This window comes from Manacus vitellinus, unplaced genomic scaffold, assembly GCF_001715985.3.
Source record: "Manacus vitellinus isolate BGI_N305 unplaced genomic scaffold, ASM171598v3 scaffold_6_pilon, whole genome shotgun sequence".
Lineage (NCBI taxonomy): Eukaryota > Metazoa > Chordata > Aves > Passeriformes > Pipridae > Manacus > Manacus vitellinus.
This window is the reverse complement of record NW_021940750.1, coordinates 1,090,654-1,110,395: the sequence shown is the minus strand read 5'-3', so window position 1 is coordinate 1,110,395 and position 19,742 is coordinate 1,090,654. Positions and strand designations below refer to the sequence as shown.

The 19,742-nt window shown below is 38.3% G+C and overlaps 1 protein-coding gene across 1 annotated transcript in view; it reads right to left on the bottom strand.

The window, feature by feature from the left end:
• Window positions 1-1,953: 1,953 nt before the first annotated feature.
• Window positions 1,954-19,742, bottom strand: part of TTC17 (tetratricopeptide repeat domain 17) — a 54,515-nt gene continuing 36,726 nt past the window's right edge. Inside the window, exons 17-25 of the mRNA XM_018082381.1 lie at window positions 13,204-13,374; window positions 12,608-12,858; window positions 11,845-12,010; window positions 9,352-9,472; window positions 8,864-9,023; window positions 8,293-8,376; window positions 6,525-6,644; window positions 4,362-4,505; window positions 1,954-3,033 (exon numbers count right to left, since the gene is read on the bottom strand). Coding sequence (XP_017937870.1) covers window positions 2,902-3,033; window positions 4,362-4,505; window positions 6,525-6,644; window positions 8,293-8,376; window positions 8,864-9,023; window positions 9,352-9,472; window positions 11,845-12,010; window positions 12,608-12,858; window positions 13,204-13,374 — 1,349 coding nt within the window. The 3' untranslated portion in view covers window positions 1,954-2,901. The remainder of the gene's footprint in view (window positions 3,034-4,361; window positions 4,506-6,524; window positions 6,645-8,292; window positions 8,377-8,863; window positions 9,024-9,351; window positions 9,473-11,844; window positions 12,011-12,607; window positions 12,859-13,203; window positions 13,375-19,742) is intronic.

The following is a 19,742-nucleotide window of genomic DNA, read 5'->3' as shown; positions in this document are numbered from 1 at the left end:
TTATCGAAAACAGAGCCTAGACAACTATCTTAGCTTATTTTAAAATAGCTTAAATGCAAGGAGATGAATGTAGTCCTTAAATAGCCAGCTCATCCCACAGAGAATCACACCTTTCCTCCATAATATGCATTGGCCTCCATTTCAGCACGCTGCCCAACTTGTTCGCTGTTTGTACGATCAGCATAATTAGTTTTAATTGACTAACACTTGAACACAGTCAAACCACTCAAACCCACCACTCTTGGCATTTATACAGGAGGGTTGAAGGCATGGAGATGAGAGTGTTCCATTATCCTTCTCCACGGGCACATGCCAGCATTCCTCAGCAGATTCACTAATGGGTGAAATCTTTATAGCGTTAGGTCAAGTTTATGCTCTCAAGGAGATCTCTTTGTTTCTGGGTTTCAGTTCGATGTACTGCTTATGCACAAGGGATTTATGAATCACCTAAAATTTTGGAAAGTACAGTTAAGAGGGAAGCAGAGACTATTTTAAAATCAGTTGTATGGCAGAGAGAGCAAACAGTAAACAAGTAGCAACGGAACACCTGTACATACAAATTTTTTGGGACTAAGGCAGAACGCATTAAAGTACTTGAACCAAGATTCAGAAAAAATACCTCAAGTCAGATGATTGCAGTTTTCAAAAACCATTTATGAGGTGCAAATTCTTTGGAAATGCCATATCCTGCTATCTCCTTGATGGCCATTTATAGTATGGTCAAACACAAAAAACTTAGTCTTCCTGCATTTTGTATGATGCCTATATACAGTACATCTTGCTGCATTTCTTAATGAAAAAAATTAATAAACACTAGAGTAAGCAAGATGTAAGCTGACATGAGTATTAATAGCTGACTTTAAGTGCCCACCAGTGTTGTCTAATCCTTGATGATCCAGAAAAGGTCTATTTGAATTCCACCTATTGTCAAAGCCATGGATGACCATCTGTGCTCCACATACTGCCCCCCTGGGGTTCTTAAGGACCAGCCCTGCTCTTCACTTAAATCCTGGCATCCCCCATTATCAGTGAGACAGATGCAGTAGAAAAGAGTTCAGCAGGTGGCAGCCACTTGATTTGGCCACGTGATATATTAGGAAACCAAGTTGTAAGGTCCATCCTCTGTACCAAGGGAAGTTTTTGCACATTACATTTTAAAACTAGCACATGACATATTTACCAAATATATTTAAGTGACTTCCAAGTATTTATCAAGCACTATAAAAGTAAAGCAGACCAGTTAACCCAACTGGTTTACATATAGATACAGCTATGCCTGTCTCCAGCCCAAAACATTCAGCCTTCCAGTAGCCTTGGGAAGAGAACACAATTTGACATGCTGTTGACTCTGTTGATAAAAATTTAACATATTCACCCACTTTTAATACAAATCTACATAACAGCAGCACTTGCTCATACCTCTGTCAGGCTTTCTAGATAAATGAAAACTACTTGCACTAAAACAGGGGTAAAATTTGCATTAGAACTGCTTATCTTCAGTCATATATAAAAATACTCACAGATCCTTTTATGAAGTAATGTTACAGTATTATAAAAATTATGTTGATGTCACAGTTTCCACCACTGCCATACTTGCTCTTAATCTGCATTAATGAGAGAGGAAAAATATGGGGGGGAGGGAGGGGGAAAGTAAATTCATAAGCATTGTTAGTTCTGAATCAATAAGAATCATATTTAACACTAAAAGCTGGAGAGGAGGTTATATGAGAGCTGATTTAGTTAACTTTCCCTTATTTTACTCTGCCACAGAGAGTCAGACACAGAGGTGCGGGGAATTTTCCAAGGGTGCACATGAAATTGTTGTCTAATCAGGAGTGTTAAAGGTTTTCCCGCCTCCCAGCTCTGTCTGCTCCCAAGGAAAGGCTGTAGCTCCCCTAGACTAAGCCAGACTCTTGCAAATGGCACATGACACACACACTGGAGGAGAAGCTGTGAGTTGTTCATAAACGATTTATTTTATTTCAAATATGTGCCCTTTTTGATTCATCAGTGATGTCTGGAGAATCATGTCCTCCACCAACCAAAGACAGAACTGATTTGGAAATCTTCCACCTGACTTATTTGCTGTTGATACCTTGACACCGTCTCCCTCCTCCTCCTCGGCAGCTGAAAGTATGGCTCAGAGTGAGCATAAACTTGCACCTTATTCCGAAACGGCTAGAAATATAGTGAACAAAGAATTAGTAAATCAACCACTCAGGGAGGCAGAGGGCTATGAATATACAGACAAATACAAAACACCTTATTGGGATTTTTACCAATTTTCTTTTTCTGCAAGTAAGATTAAAAACTACTTTGACTTTAGGGTCCTCCTGTTCCCTCCTCCTTATACCCCAAGAGAAACAAACAATTCCAAAAATACTTGATGTTTCTCATGTTTTTTATAAACATTTAGAAGTCTGTTCCTCTCCTTCCAAAAAAGCAGGTAATGTGGTATGGAGTGAACAAGACTGGACGAAGCATGAGTTTCACATGGATGAACTGCTTATTATCTCTTCTTACTATTTGGTACAGGTATGTGCTTTGCATTTCCAGTGACTTAGATTGTAAGACATGAAGCAAGTTATTTTGGATGCTGATGCCAATCTGAGCATTAAGGAAAAAGTAACAGTGCCTGGCTCCTGGTACAGGTGGTCATGGACTTATGGAAGTTTCTTGGTTTAATATTTACATGGATGTTTTAAAATTACGGTCTGTGAAATATATTTTCCAAAGATGCTCCTATATTTGAGAAAAAAAAATAATAAAAGAACCCTTGATCCAAATCCCATCTCTTTTTAAAAGTCTTGTTAAAAATTTTGATTCCTCAATTTATCTTAACACGCTTAAAAGCAGAATAGAGAATAATGACATTTTTAGAAAAGAGAAAGATGCTGGTCTCTAAGGAGACCGTCGCTCTTTTTTCATAAGTAAATGACACTGAATGGTGCGGATTCGATTCTTTGCTGGGGCAAACTCCGGCTGAAGTTTTAGTGTTGACTCATACCATTTCATCGCCTTTTCAAACTCTTCCTGTAAAGAAAGAAACAAGAGTGCAAAGAGTCAGATTCCAAAAGCAGTAAACACATTTTCTATGCCTTTCCTATCCTAAGTAGTTGTGTAGTGTGATATGCGCAAAAGCAGCTGAACCAATTCACGTGGTTTAGGATTTTTTTCCCTTCTCCCCCAAATAAACCGCTATTTTCTTGGGCTAATGACTCAATTCTGCATAATCCATGGAAAGGAGTCAAATTACTGTTGCGAATTATTGATCCATGTTCTTGTCTTTTCCTTTTAATAGTACATCTTAGCATTCTTGATGTAAAAGTAACATTTAAAAACAGATTTCAGTCAGAATTTATACAGATAAAATCTTTAAAATCATGGACAATGCAAACCCACCAACTTTTCTGAAAAGCTAACATTTTTAGAAACAATCTGAAATTATTTTTAAAAGATCACTCAATGCAGAGAGTAAAAACTCAACAAAAAAACGCCAAAATTTAAAGAGCATACAATAGCTAGATAATTTCAATTGGTAAGCTGGACTCAGATTGGTAGTTAGAAACATTTATGTGGAAATAGCACCTAATTTTATATAGCTAAAATCTCATTACCTATGCCACTCTGCTTTTTTATTAACTAGGAAAGCATGCCAACATCCAATAATGTATTAGAAGAAAAATGAGAGGGGAAAGATCCAAAACATTCTGGGGTTTTCAGTCACTTTCAATACTGTTTTTGTTCTATTAAGTTCCTTTTCTCAGTAACTTTAGTTGTACAGTAGAGATAATACTAATTTCTAGCCATCTTATAAACACTAACTAGATCAAGGTGAGTTGTAAAGTTTTGTTTTAAAAAGTACATTTTAACAGAATATATAGACAGTATGAAGAAATTTGAGTTCAATCTGTAAATTACATTAGACATTGATAATCCAGATATTGAAGCTGAACTTCCCTTGTTTTTTTTCCCTACAACTGTGAATTGGATTTTACTTATGATTCTAAGCTTAGCTCTTCAGGATGAGGACCCAATTTATCATTAATTTTCCAGTAGAAAAGTATCTTGTGTTTAGATGAGCAGCCAACACAAATTACCAATTGTTTGCTACTAGCTTAACAAAGCTTTGCAGACAGCATTCTTAAGCCAGCTTATAAAAACGTTGGCCTTAAAGTACTGAGTGATAGGAGTAAAACGAATAATAGAAGTTTTGCCTTCCACCAAAGATATTCCTTCTTGATGATCCTACCCCGATTTCTTGAATGCTGTTCCTTCAGAATTATTTGTGAGAATACCATTTTAATATCCATGTAAATATTGTACCAAAGACAGATCTAACTAGGTGACAGCACACTCACCATTGCTACGTAGACATTTGCCAGTGTGAAATGATTAACCACAAAGTGTGGTGCTATTTCCACTGCCATGGTGGCCACAATGATGGCATCATTCCAGAGTTTTGCGTTGTGAAAGATGTTTGCTAGACTTATTAGTGGCACATCCTGAAAGAGAAGAGCAACAAACAGTGAGGTTCTTTCCACTGAAGTTGTCAGAAGATTCCACTACTCAGCCACTCTCACTTGGTTCCTACTCACTTCCCTCTCTGGTGACATTAAAAGTGATGAGCCAGACCTGTTTTACTTTAAAAGGGCATTTGGGCCCAAGTTATAAACAAAAAACCCCTCACACCCACAACTACTCTCAATAGTGATAAACACTACTGTTGGATAGAAAAACAACTCAAAAATTAGCTCACTTAAGTGTCCTAGGATGTTTTTTGTCCTGCCTCCATCACAGAATTATTATTCTGATGCTGAGTAACAGCAATAAATAAAATTTTCTCAGCTAATCACCGATGGTATGTTTTTTATTTCCTGTATTTCCAGACTGTGACCTTGTCTAACTAACAAAACTGTCGAGCCCTGGAAGCCATAGCAGACTCTGGGAGCTGGGCTTCATACCTTCAAAGGACAAAATACTGCTTAGTACCAAATCTTAAATGCCCTCAACAAGACAATAAAACATTCTGGATGTGATTCCTGCCTCCTTGACCTCCACGTGTCAAGGAGTACCTTTGGTGGATAAGTCATTCATGTTTGCAAAGCAGATATTATGGAAGTCAGAATCACGAAAGAAGTTCACAGGAAAATTAATTACCTTTCATTTACATAAGAAAAGTCAAGAGAAAGTAGCCAGAGTGCATAAAAGCAAAGAAGAGGATAAAACAAAATATTAAATAGCTTTTAATTCAGTGCTAACTCTGAGTACAAGCACAGTTGTATCTGCAAAAATCCAGACTTTTCTCTGGAGGCAGCTTCAGGATGGAGGACAAAACCAAGGCACAAATGAAGAGAGTCATCCAGTCTCAAGCAACTTTACATCATATTTCTAGAAAACAGCACTACTACACCATAATCTTGCCAAGCTGTAATTTCCAATCCATAGTCTGACCCTTACAAATCACACAACTAAGGGCTCCACTCCTGAGGAACCATTCCCCATTACTAAGAAAGACAGGAAAATAAGCAAAAGTTTGATGTGTTAGATCGTGGTTCCAACCTTGTTTTAAAAGGACAATGCAAAGATAGAGACTTATAGGAGACATACACAGGATATGCAGTGGGGATGTGCATTTCTTAGTTGAGGCATTTCTACTGTAAATGGCTAACTCCTCCTAATAATATCCTGAAAGCGTAAATTACTTTGACTCCAAATTTTCAGAGAAGGGTTGAAGACCAAGATTCAAAAAGCAGTATACATTTTGCAATGCTGCACAATTTGTCGCTCAGGTCCCAAAGGAAAATTTACAATGTATAGTAAGGAGCCTATGCATTTATCAGTTTGCAAGGGGGAGCTTGGTGTATAAGAATAGACATTATAATGCTCAGCACAGCACGTGGCAAGGTGAAGAGTACAAAGCACTTCAGCCAACTGAAACATTAAACAGAAGATGATATCCAAAGTACTGCCTTTTTTTGAGTGAAGTACAGAACTGCTGCACAAAGTCAAGCAATAGCGTCTAGTTGAGATTCACACCCTAAAAGCTTAAGATTTAAGCATTTAAGTAATTCCTTTAGATACCACCTTCTATCCTCTTTAAAAGCACAACCAGAAGACATACTCCCCTCTTTAAAAGCACAACCAGAAAATATACTCCCCATATCTTGGGTTAGAAAACTTGTCTAGACAAAGGCTGATTAAGACTCACAGTCTATGTAGCAAGAGGAAGTTCAAGCCCAGAATGCCCAGAGAGGTGTCAAACCCACTAAACTGTAGGAAACACTACTGAACCTTTTCTGCAGTTATCTTTTGTTTTTGCTTGTTTGTTTTTTTTTAAGAGACAGTCTGTACCAAACAGGTGGTGAAAGTCTTGAGGTTTCACCTCAACTAGATAATACCTAATACCTCATAGACAGTTGATAAAGTGTCTATAATTGTTGGTCTTAAAAATAATCTGTGAAAGCTCTGTTGTGACAAGCAAAACATTATTTCATCTGAGTAGTGGTCACACGCATACACACCTTCATGTGATGGGGTGCATAGTGCAGTGCTTGCCGTAAACAATCAATTGCCTTCTTTCCTTGACCTTTCACCCTCCAGTAAAGAGCTGCCATGCTAGAGAGGACCCATGAAGTCTGATTCTGGCAAAAGAAGAACGTGAAAAACTGTCATGTAAACAAACATCTGTAGTGAATAGTCTTATCTTTCACTCTTTGAATTAATTTGTTATACTGAGGTAGAGGGTGTTACACTTAAAAATGGCATTAAACTATTCCAAAGTAGCAAAAGGTTTCTTATCTGACAACACATATGCAATAACCAGGTAAATGAGACTGCCAAATGAAACACAAGTTCTAAATGCAATGTCATTTTCTTCGGAAAGGAATACCAGTTAAATAGCTTTCAGCAGCCACAACAGCTGTCTGATGCTGAGCATCTACATGTGTATACACGTTAGCCAACATGAAGGAAAAAACTTAGTTAAATTAGCTGATTGGACTTGTAGGCTCCCTGCAATCATTGGAAAGAGAAAGGATGCCCTGGGATGCAGCTCAGACCAGATGCCTGACAAAGCTCAGTGGGTAACCTCTGGTGCTTCTAGCTGGCTGACTCCCATGCCCTGTGTTACAAAGGAAAATACTACGTGCTTGAATTCTAAGGACTCAGACACAGTAAATGAATGTTTATGCTCACATATGCAATTACATAAGTAGCCATCTTGATTTGTTTGATTAGCTCTTGTGAATACTGAATGAGATTGGTAGACAGAAGAACTGCATTTTATTTCCAACACAGCTGACACTGAGAATTCTGTTACTAGTCTCTGCACTAAATTTTCAGCTTATTTGGATAAAGCTTGCTGTCTGCAGGGGAAACTAGCACTTAAGAGAAAAAGCTACTATACATCTAAAGTGAAAAGAGACTAAGTCTTGTAAGATGAAGACAAGAGTAACATCTTTACTTTCTGGGAATGGACAAAGCTATATTGGCCTCAGTTTCAAAGCATAGTAAGGTTGGTCCTCAGACAGCTTTCAGAAGAATAGGCTAGGGGCACCAAACTGGTTTGACTGAGACCTCTTTTCTACAGTAGACTGGGATATTCTCCCTACTAGTTGTAAACACAGAACAGCAATCCCTACATCTCTATCTACTTTGTAGATCCTGGGAAAAAAATTACGTCCCTAATCACCTCATCCTAAGGTGCTCAACTGGGGTCCTCAGCAGCCTTTAACCATAGAGCTTGGTTTTCTCTGGGGACAACAGGAAGTGCAGCCCTGCACATGGTACCACACCTCTGCCTGAACACATCTGACACTTCAGCCCAACACTGGACGAGGTAAAAGAAGCAGGCTGAAACAGCAGGAAGCTGTCTGACTGCTGAATGCCAGAAGCAGCACTGGAGAGGTGAGACATGGCTTAACTCAACTTTCCATAAGCTCCAAGTCAATGTAGCATAAAAAGAAAGAAGAGGGCTGAGAACTGTTGAAATAGTTTAATATATCAATAATCAGCAATGCTGTTCACTACAGGGCAGGAAAGCCTGGAAAATGTGACAAGTTTAACTTTCAGTAGAGAGATATGGAAGACACTTGCTGGTGTAAGCACAGGATATACCTCAACAGAATACCTGTGAGGGCATTACAGATGCTAAATAGACACAAATCTCTAGTCCAAGTACTAATATGTTCCTTGCCTGAGATTTCACACAAATGATTTGAGACCAGATTGACCACTATGTCAGTCATTAGCAGTAAGCCCAGACTTCTTATTTATATTGTTTACACATACCTTTTCCAAAGCTTTGGCTATTCGAGTACCAACTTGTTCTAGTGACTGGGGTGAGTACTGGTCTTTGCCAAGATTCTGTAGCACCTGTGGAAGAGGAAGTACAAGTGCTTACATGCTGGTACCTAGTAAGAGATGTCTCTTGTTTGTTGGTTGCTTTTTAACCCAGCCTTTTACAAATGCTGTCACCTGCTTCAACCTAAACATCATTGTCTATCTTGAGTTAATATTATCTGTATTATCACACAGTGTTATAATTCCATGGCACTGAATACTAAGAAGCTAGAAGTTCTAAGTATGTTGACTTGGACTTTTCTTTCACTTATTTATCCACCAAGAGCTATAAATACAGAGACACTAATGGTGTTTTAGGATTTCCCTCAGACCAGACTATAGATGGCTGGGAAAACATTCTGGTAACATTTGTTGGTTGCTGGTTTATTGCTCTTACAGTTTTATCTGGGCATTAATTCACTGAAAGTCACCTCTGGAGACAGGACACTGAACTAAATGGGCCCTGAATCTGCCACGCTGTGGCAGCATTCTTGTGTGTCAGCCTTCAACTCTGGCATACCTCTTTCAGTTGACTTTCTCCAGTGTAATGCAAGCTGGCCCGACTAGAGACACCTTGCAGGTGGTCCAAAGTATGCATACTGGCTGGTAGGTTTGGGTTACAAAGGGGCTCCATGGCTGGTTCTTGCAGCTGTGTGGCAAAATCAATGTGTTCTGTAATGCTACAAATGTCATAAAACAAGCTGAATTAGTTAAGAGAAGAAAACAGAATAGTCATTATGAAGTTCTCTAGTGAAAGTAAACTGCTCAGAACTGGGCAGAATCTCATTTGAGAAGTTCAAGAGGCAAGAGACAGTGGATCTTCCATCTGCACTTGCACTTTTCTTTGCAAGTCTATTGATGAAATACCACATAATGTTTTCAAACTTCTTTGAAATCCTGAAAGTTCTTTCTTACTATCAAAATCTTCACTTTATGCACACTGAAGGCCATGCAACTGTCTTGCTTTGTGTAAGTAACTTATTTAAGGCTCATATACAAGATACTTACTCAATGTTTTTAGCAGAAACAGCAAGCCATGTGCTGGCTACAGCTGTAAGCTCTACCCTGCGAAGCTTCAGGCATTCATCAGGACTTGGCCAGCCAAGGCTACGATAGTCCCGCCTTTTTCCTTGAGAAAGTAAAACAAAAACAGAAAAAACTTTCTGGAAGCAGAAGACATTATACTTCAGTACGATGATTTATAAAATACTTTATACCAGTGGATACATTCCCTGCATTATAAAAGTCACCATCTTGCAGTCAGATTTCTTTAAGAACATTCCTGAACCTAAATGGACTGAACGGAACTTGTAGGATGCAAAGACAGAACCAGATTGTACGCAAGACAGCTTAGGAGATGGAGTTTCAAAACCTGTTTCATTACACTTTTCCAAAACTACAGATTAAAAACAACTGCCACTTCTTGGTTACAGGTATTATCTCTACTTAAATGTCCTTAAAAAAAGTTCATAACTGAGTCATCATTTATATTCTACAGTTACAGTTAAAATGAATAAAAGTTGTTTGGTCTATCTTTTGACAATCCCAGGTGAAAGACAGTGCCCTTTCTGTTCAATGAGTATTGTTTAGGAGAGTCAGTGGCTTTTACTGCATTCTTACACTCAAGACAGCAACATTTCTGAAACTATTAAACAATTAAACCTTAGCCCTCCCACCTTTCAGAAAAGTTAAGCAAGGTAGGGAAAGGTTAAACTTGCTTTATGTTAACAAGGAGATCACCAGGAGAAAGAAGAACATGATCTTCACATCTGAACCAAAGCCTACTGAAATCTCCCATTCCCTTCCATTTGGTGGATACTGTAGCAAGTCCAAGGAATCAAGCCTGTGTTAAATGTTAGGCAATATTTTCCTCTCATATAAGAAACATCCAAACTATTTGGAACATAAAAAAAAAATAAATCCCAGTAGCAGTAGATTTGCACAGTGGGAAGCCAAGTTTAACACCGTGCCAATCTATTGCACCAGCTATGCAGAAAGCGTACTTATTTCAGTACTTATTTCTAGTTACCTGAAATTTTGCCCATTTGGATGCAAATCCTATTTCTCATACAAGTTATAGTAAGCCACTTCGCCATAATTTTGCAAAATAACAAAGATGTTTGTAATACCATGTATTTTGTAAAGCATTGTGATAAAAGGAAAATTAATTTTGAGATACACTAGGAAACTTCAGAGAGAAATGATCCGTTCTCATCACCACCACTGTGAACTATTTGTGAGTTCTTACTGGCACGAATAGCAAAATTCAGCAAGCGGTATGGAAACGCTGCAGAGACAGGTCAATAGTCTGGGAGGTAGTCAAACACAGGAGAGATATCATAATTTCCTTGTTCTACCAAGAAGTCCCCAAGTGACCTTCAATATGTTACTTAAATGTTGGTGATTTAGTTCTTGCAAAGAGGATGTCAGCAGATCCTGCCTCTCAGGAATGTTAGGAAGGTAACTACTCTCCAACAGAGGGATGCTGTGTAATAAATCCACGAAAGTAGCTCGGATGGAAAGAAGATAAATATTGAGGAAAGGACAGGTGTGTGCTCACAGATGATAGTCTGTTTTCATGTAATCCTTCCCCCTACTTCAAATATTTAATTCAATAACCTACATTTGTCAGTTGCTAAAAAAGGAGCTTGTTAAAGTTTTCATGTAAAAGCCTTCAAAATGTGAAACCACTTTCCAGGTCATCAAATCATCAAGGGCTAAGATGTACTGTAGAACATATTTTTCCTTACACTGTCCTACAACATTAAGATTTTAGCTCCACTGAAAGATAAGACAAAAAGCATGGGGGCCAATTACTTGGGTTTTATTCTCTGGCACCACATTAATAGATTAGTCTCCAATTCCTGTTACTCAGCGAGCAAAAACTCCACTTCTCTTTCCAAATCTCATCTATGTTGGTGCAAAACTCTACCTTTCTGTAGCTCCAGTATTCTGGAAGACAGTCTCTAAGTTTTCTTTTATAGTATCACCAAACAATTACAGCAGAACTTATTTTTATTTATTTATTTCATTTTTATTAGACCAAGCTTTCTGCTTTTTGTCTTTGAGTTGTATGTCTTATGTTTAGTCAACAATGAGTCCAAGCTCTTATTCTGCATCCTGATAAACTAACTTCTCTGCTCATTCAGTTTTATCGAAAGATATCATCATTAAAACCCCCTCTCTCTTTTACTACTTCTACTCACAATATTAACCCTTTTCATTCTTCAGTCTTACCACTTGACCAGCAGAAGTTTTGGGGAATTAACTAGAAAGTTTTCATTCAATAAATAAAGTTATGCTGCACTTCATCAAGAAGGTGCAGAGGGAGGAGATTTCTTATTTTCCTGTGTACTCATATAGAAGGCACATTTCACTACATAGTCTTTGTGATGCTTATTTTTAGTAATAAATCAGTGTAATATAAAAGCTGCAAAGGAAATAAGCCATAGTAATGCAAAAGCTGCAAATGATTCGCTTTCTCTAGAAGCAGCAGGTTACCTATTGGTCCAGGAGAAGGTATCTTTGGTCCACTGATCTCTAGTGCAGTTTGGTAAAAGTTTTCATTTTCTCCATTAGTCCCTTCTTCCACAGTTCTCCCAGCTGGCTCCTGGAGATCCAGGCTTTCAGCTTTGGGTTTCTTTAAACGTTTGACCTGAAAAGTGATCTATCAAAAGAACAGCATTAGCAAGGTTAACAGTAAGAAACACCATGGATGTTATCAGCTCCAATACATTACTTATTTTAGCCCAAAGATGTTACAGATGAGATTTTTGTCTCTCTCCTTCCCTCCCCATGTCAACCCATTCTCTAAGTCTGATCTCTTACAGTGTATCATGCCATGCACAAAAAAAATTCTTACCTCTAACATAAGAGAAAACCAATTTAACTGCTGGAGAACCGAAAGGCATTTTTCAGTATTTACTTTACTTTTAACATGATGACAACAGGTATTTTCTTGTTTTCATGCTAACCAGAACTTTTACTTAGAATCTTTTTTCCTTTGCAGCTGTGAGCAAGAAGGTTGAAGGCATCCAGCATCATTCTATACCTAAGCTCTTGCTGCTGATTATCAGCACTTATATGATGCCAGTTGGTGATGGATTAAAACTACTTGTTCATTTTACACAAGCTATCAACCATATCTTTTAGGCCCATAGGGAGAGTTCATGTATCTCCCAGTGTTAAACTCCCTGAACTGTCCTCATCTTTCCTCCGCAATAGTTAGTTAGTACAAGACTTACGTAAACTCATTCAAACTTACCCATTCAGCTTCATCATCATCACCACAGTCCCCAAAACAGGAGCTAGCCAGTCCATCCTGAGATCCCTTCTTCAGGACCCGGATTCCCTGCAAGTCCATCCGACGACCTTTTACCTCCAGTGCTCCTTCAAAAGCTTCCTGAGGCCAAGAATTTTCAAACTCATCCACCAAAGCCAGCATCTCTTCAGACATCTGATCATCTTCTAAACCCTCCACTCCTTCTGAACCATTACTTTCTGCTGTTACTGCATCTGAGAATATCACAAAAATTAAAAATTATTTTCCTTGTGCTTTCACAAATTGTATAAAAATAATCTTTTTTCTGCCGTCTGACTTTTCCACTTGCACAAACCAAGTAACACTGACTATTCACTGCACACTGCAAACAGAACTAGAGAATGCAGACTTCCCAATGCAAATAAGCATCCATGTTATGCAGGGAGAAGAACAATGAACAGAAGGAAACCAGTTTATGGGTTACTTGTTACTGTATGGGTAGAGGGGGGAAAACATAGCTTCTTGGAGGAAGACGAGATTTCTGAAAAATCTAGAAACCAATTAATTTGCCAGCACTGATTTTGTAAGGCTGAACTTACTTTCCAGTCTCAAGAAGGAGGGATCCCTTGCTGAACTCTGAGTAAGGACTTGCAGATCTTCTGTACCTCCCTCAGAGTGTCCTTCTGTCACTGCTGTAACTGACTCATAGTGGTCATCAAAGTATTTCTCCTTGCCATAACTGCCATCTGTATTTTTCTCATGACAGTGGTCTGAAAGAGAAAAATTACTGATAAACCATGCATGAATGCTCCTCCTGGATACAAGCACAGAAGCTGTACAGCGGAAGCTACTGTCTTCTAGTTTTCTACATATGGATTGAAAGAATAATTCTACAAGGTATCAAACACTTAATTCAGTGGTTAAAAAGTTGATCTGCTTATTGACAAGGAAGGTCATGTAAAACAGTTACAGGAAACTAAATTATTAGGTATATGCTGTGAACTACCAATGAAGGAAAAATCAGCTATCTTTCAAGGGAAGGTTGCACAGTACGTCAGAAATTACTGTGTGCTGGAAGCCAGACCAATGAGCACTCCCAAGGCATATTTCTAGTGACAATGCCCCATATGTGGGGATTGCCGGCCATATGAACTTAAGAAACCACAATGCTCACCATGCTTACATGCAAGAGAAAAACGGTGAAGGCAGACTGGTCTGGGATTGCCAGACTGACCTTCAATGCCAGCAACACAGTATGTTGGCACGACTAGCTCATTAAACGGACAGACAAAAGCTATGAGTATTAATATGTGCTAAAAATCAGAAGTTTATTCAGCCAAAAATTTAAGCTCTATAATTCTGTGGTCAGCATACAAGCTCACATTCCACCAAATGCAAAGATCTAGGAATAACATTGGAAAAAATCCAAAGGTAGAGTCAGTAATGAGCAGAAACAGGAAAAAAGTGCAAACTTGCAACATTAGCCTTGGAGCATCCTTCAGTGCCACACTCTTAAGCCTTCAGAGGGTGACCATCTGAAACTTTGTAGCAATATTTTTGATATTAAATACATTTTAACGACAGATCTCAGTTTTCTAATAATAACTACTTGCCAGTCTTCCAGGGCAAGAGGTGTTTAGGGAGCTGCTCCCCCAGCCTGCCTGCAGAGCTAATGACATGATTCTCCACACAGTTGAGAGGCTGGGAGCTGCCCCAAACCCCACAGCACAACTATGGGGTTGAGACGCAGATCAGGGCACCTACCTCTTATCACAAGGGAAGCTTGTCACCACTGAGAAAAATATAATTCACGTACAAAGCTACTACTCTCAAACACCCCCCTTCCTTTATTTCAATCACTTGTGAGTGAAAATAGCATACATATATGAATGAATTAAGAAGCGCACAGCGAAAAAAAGAAAACTTAAATGCAAGATTCTCAAGTATGTTCCCTATTCTGCCCTCCTGAATGCAAATGGTATTGCTCCATGCATATGGAAAGGATTTTTTTTTCAACAAGCAGCATAAACTATCAGGAATGTGAATAAAGTAGATCAGTGACTCCTTTCCACTTCACATTACAATCCCATTTTAGGTCTCACTTTTGTATCAGGTCAGAGGGATGACAGGATGGTTCTAACTCTCATGTAAGGGTAACAACCTGTTCCACCGCTTCTCTGCAAAGCGAAACAGCTTTTAGCTGTTTGCTCTCTGCTTTTGCATCTGGGAACACTCAGGAGGTATCTTTGGAGGAGAAACAGACCAGTTTCTCCTGACATGGGGGATGTGCATGTGACCAAAATAAAAAAAATAAAACTATATTCATTAACCCTCTGGGAAAACTGTTTCCCTACCTTTTCTGCTGTATGTCAAAAGTCAAACAATGTTATGAGTAAATATATAAAACTCTTCTAACATCTTCCATACAGTTATACTCAGCCTTTCCTACTCTATCAGTCATTAATTCTTTCTTCAATCCCCTCCCCACCTCTCCCATTCTGTCAGTAAAAAATTAATTGCTTTCATTAAAAAAATAAAACAATCACTTCAATATATGGAGATCCTCATGTTTAGTTTATGCAAAATGGTGTGCACAGAACTCTAAAGCTGAAACTAGTTCCCCTGCCTGACATCACACCAGCCTGATTTTAATGCAAGTCAGGTGCTTCTCAGTAATGTGATGACCACAATTCCCTTTGCTGAAGGTCCACTCATCATTAGTATAAAGAAAAAAGCAAAGGGGCTGAAAACCAGACAACTATTTTAAATTGAAATAAAAATGTCAAAAGGAAAAAAAAAGCTGAAAATTACAAGCAGAAGGAAAAAAATAATGGCACTTACAATTCTACTTAACACCAACTCTGTTAGTATTAATTTACAAACACTGATGGCTAAAAACAGACTAGATGGCTGTACTGGCTTTCTTGGGATCTGAGAGCTGCTATATATAGAAACTTGAGTGACCTAATTTTTTTCAAATTGCTGCTTTCAGTTGTCTGATGTTGCTGAAGAAAAAAAATGCTAGCTGAAAAACCAATGGAAGTTGAAGATCTCTGATGACTGTACCATGAAGCTGTTGGTACTGAAAAACTGCAAGTCAGAACTTCACAGCTTGTATCAGCCAGATGCCTGAAGCCCAACAGGGAAGACCACCAGGTAGGAGTGTGAGACCAGCAAAGGAACAACACAGTCCCAAACTCGAGGCACATTCACTGTCTGCAGAGCATTAGCTGTATCACTCCAATACTTACAGCACCTCAGCCATGCGAAAGACAAACATGACTGCTGACCTACAAATGCTCAGCCATATATTATTAATATTTCACACATATTCTGGTTGTCTGAATCTGCACATGTGAATTTTAGGTGTAAAGTCCTGACACAATGATATTGCAGCCAAAAAAATTTGAAGTCTAAAACTTCTACATAGTACTTGATCAATTCAGCTTACTCTATCCTGAAAATTTACTGGAGAAGGATTGCTTTCTTGCTCATTTATTTTTCTGAGAGTAGCTGTTGCCACTTTTCCTATTGATTCTGCAGAGGTAAGAAAGCTCAGAGGGAAGTGGATCAGAGTCTGTCCTACCTTTAGTATTATGAGACCTGGTTACCATGTTCCAGGAAGTGAAACAAAAATGATATAGTGATGATACAAAACAAGTGTCTGGGCCTTTATTTAAGCGATGGAAATAACACAAATAGTCTGACTGTGCCAGGCTAATACAGAAATTGGCAGAAAAAAAACCATAAAGCAGTTCCTAACTTAGAAGGCAAATCTTTTGGAGAAAACAAGCAAATACAAACTCTGAAGCATTGAGTCCCTGAAGATCAAAAGCAGAACACACTATTACATACTAAAGGACTCTATTTCCCATAGTGTTTTAAGTTGTAAGTTTTTGGGGCCAATGTGAACGCACCTGTACAGCATTAGCACAGAATAAATTTTAAATGTAGAAAAGATCTGCTACATCATCCATCCCATCTAATATCAACCACCTCTGCGATTTTGAGAACCCCTCTTGAATGTCCACTGAAGCTGTGGTACCTACTGCAGCTGGTAGGGCTAAAAAACCCTAAACAGAAAGTCAGGCTTAAGTTCTTCTTTAGGAACATGATCATTCCAAAAGCTTAAGTTGAAAGCCACTTAGCATAAAGAGAGAAGCACCCAGAGTGTTCTCATCTGTCACAAGGAAGGAGAAATATTAGAAAGGAGAAGTGATGCAGTAACTGATGGTGAAGACTTGTGCCATCTATGAATGGATAACAAATACTTATTCTGAACCATACTTAATGTTGCCACATTAAGTCACACTTGGAAACAATTAGGAACTTCCCTTATTACACATGAACTTTTCTGGTGCTGGGTTTTTTTGTCTGAAGAGCAAACTTCTGTTAATTTAGATCCTCAGACTGAAAGCCACTTACCTTAAGCAAGGAAAGAAATGTGAGAAGTATGGAAAAGAGGAAAGATGAACAAACAACACCCCCCGTGTATCACGTGGAAGTGCTGAACTCTGAGTAAGCTCTTGAAAGTAATCAAACCTCACCATTAAAGTGGGCATTGACTGTTTTAAAAATCCAAATTAACTGCCACTGTAGGTGTTTGGCTCTTGTGGTACATCTGGCAGAGAGAATGAGGCATCACTAAATATTTTCACTGTTCGATTCCTATATATCAACTTAAGACAGATGATTTGGTGTCATCAATAGTACTGGAAATAAGAACAAAATTATCTCCAAGTGTCTTTGGACAGAGTTTTTAGTGACATTTTGTTCTTTGTCAGTGCAGAGCTTGCAAAATAGGACATTCCTAACTCCACCATCTATGTTCCAACATAGTAGGTTTATGAAAATTATTGGCTTCTAACTTCTTATGATACACAGACTAATTCCCTTAAAAATTTTTTTGGTACATATTTAGAGATTACAGTGGCAGAATAATGCTTCAGTAATTTTAAATTTAGGTACTGATTTTTTTTTTCCTAGCACTTGGAATAAGCAGAGCTGGATTACCTCCTGAATGATTACAAGAGTCAAGGACTATTGCAGTAGTCATTGACTTGCATTAGGTCAGGCAAAATGCAAGTTATCTGGAGATACGTGTCACTTAAATGATTTGCCTCTTTACAGTTAAACACAGCAAAGAGAGAACTGTACTTAGTACAGATGTAAGTCAGCCTAATACCTGAGTTGTCAGAGTACAGAACAAACTGATACCAAGCTGCTAACAGGAGTTATTAACTCCATATTTTTTTTAATGCATGCTTTAAACTAGTATTCCCCACACTGAAATTCAGTAAAGGTGTAAAGGTAGGTATTTTTTTTTAAAGCAGGAATTACATATCACTGATCTCAATGGAAATAAGTTTCAATCCCTGCATGCAGATGAATAGTCTCATCTACAGACACCTCAGAAGCAGTGTATCAATAAGCAGCTGCCTTTTTACTTTTGCTAGTCACTGGTTACACAGATGCATAGACACACAAGTCAAAGTGGGTGGTATACTACCACTTTACACAGGAAAATGCATAACAATTAATGCTGCTCACAGGTCACGTGAAAAATTTAGGTGTGCTCACTGCTTGGGTAACACTGCATATTTACAGTGAGGCTAAAATATGTTTATTGTAGAAATCAAACAAAACAAGCACATTGTCACCCATCACTTTTATAGGACAAGTCCTGTTCAGTGCTTCATGTGACAGGCAATAAAATTTAGCAGGATTTACAAAAATAATCTAGAATGAGTGAATTCACCTACCACAACCTTTTTGTGCATTTAAAGCTACTGGGATCTCAATCATCAAAATTTGGGCTAAACTAGCACCTGAAGAACTGTCTTACTTTCTGCACCATAGTGACTTCACCACAATATGACATTAACAAGCTCGGGTAGTGTTACAGGGAAGTGCTGTTTGGGAGACCACCCTTTAGACAACACATAAAACATGAGCTTTGACTTTCATGGCAATGTTAACACTGGTGATTAACACACTGCATACTCTAATTACCTTGATCTTTCAAGGTGAACATGATAATTTCCTAAAGATCTTCTGAGATATTAACAGCAACCATGTTATTCCAATCACATATGAACAGATATTTGATTGCAAAACATTTGCTAAGGGAAAAAAAAATCTATGCCACTTATTTTGAGATGAGTTTTAAAAGCAACAGGATGAGAAGTAACTAGAGATCTATCTTTAGCAGTTATTGCTGCTCTGCTTACCTTTTTCATAAATTAACATGGTATTATTAATATTTTGCTCTAAAATTAATGCATTCCTTTTCTGTTTTCCTGAAAAAAGACATATTTATACTTCAAAATAAATCTCATGATTGAGCTCTGAAAGCATAAACTGGAGAACACTTGCAATGAACAGGATTGCCATCAAAAATGTTACAGAAACGTCACAAACCGTAACTGCTGAACAGCAAGACAGCACTGCATTCCAGAAGCAATACCAAAGGAAATCATCTGCTTTCCACACACACAAGCATAAAAAAATACAACTAAAGAATTCTCACTTCATTTTTAGGGGAAAATGATCAACAAAGTGACAAATAGAGCAGAAAAGTAAAAGGAGAAGAAAACTACAAGTTCTTAATTACAATTACCTGGCTATGCAATTCTGACCTGTGAATGGTTGACAGGTCTGTATTTAGCTCAAGAGAAATACACAAGTTCTACTACATATTCACTGTGCACTACAGGACCCAGGAAGGATAGAAAGCAGATGGGCAACCCACATCTGCAGAAGCATAAAACAGTTCAAAGCCTTGTAGTGGACTTGAAAAGTCAACCAGCCCACCCAGTGGTCAGTTTTACTCTCTCTGAACCCAAAAGTATCACCACTGCTTTCAACAAGGCATGACAAGGCTCCATCACAGTAATGCAAGTGCACCTTCAGTGTCTTTTACAGTTGTAACATACTGGATAAATAGCCAAAAGGATGTATCTACTATCCACATATCGTTATAGCTTCTATTCTGGAATAACAAAAGACAGATTGTACTAAGTTCCCTCTCTGGTCAGGTTAAGTATCAGTATGGGTACAGACAAAGAATGAGGAGTGTAGTGCCTAAATTTAGATTATGCTTTTGGTGTGGTTCTCCCCACACAGAAACACTTTTCAT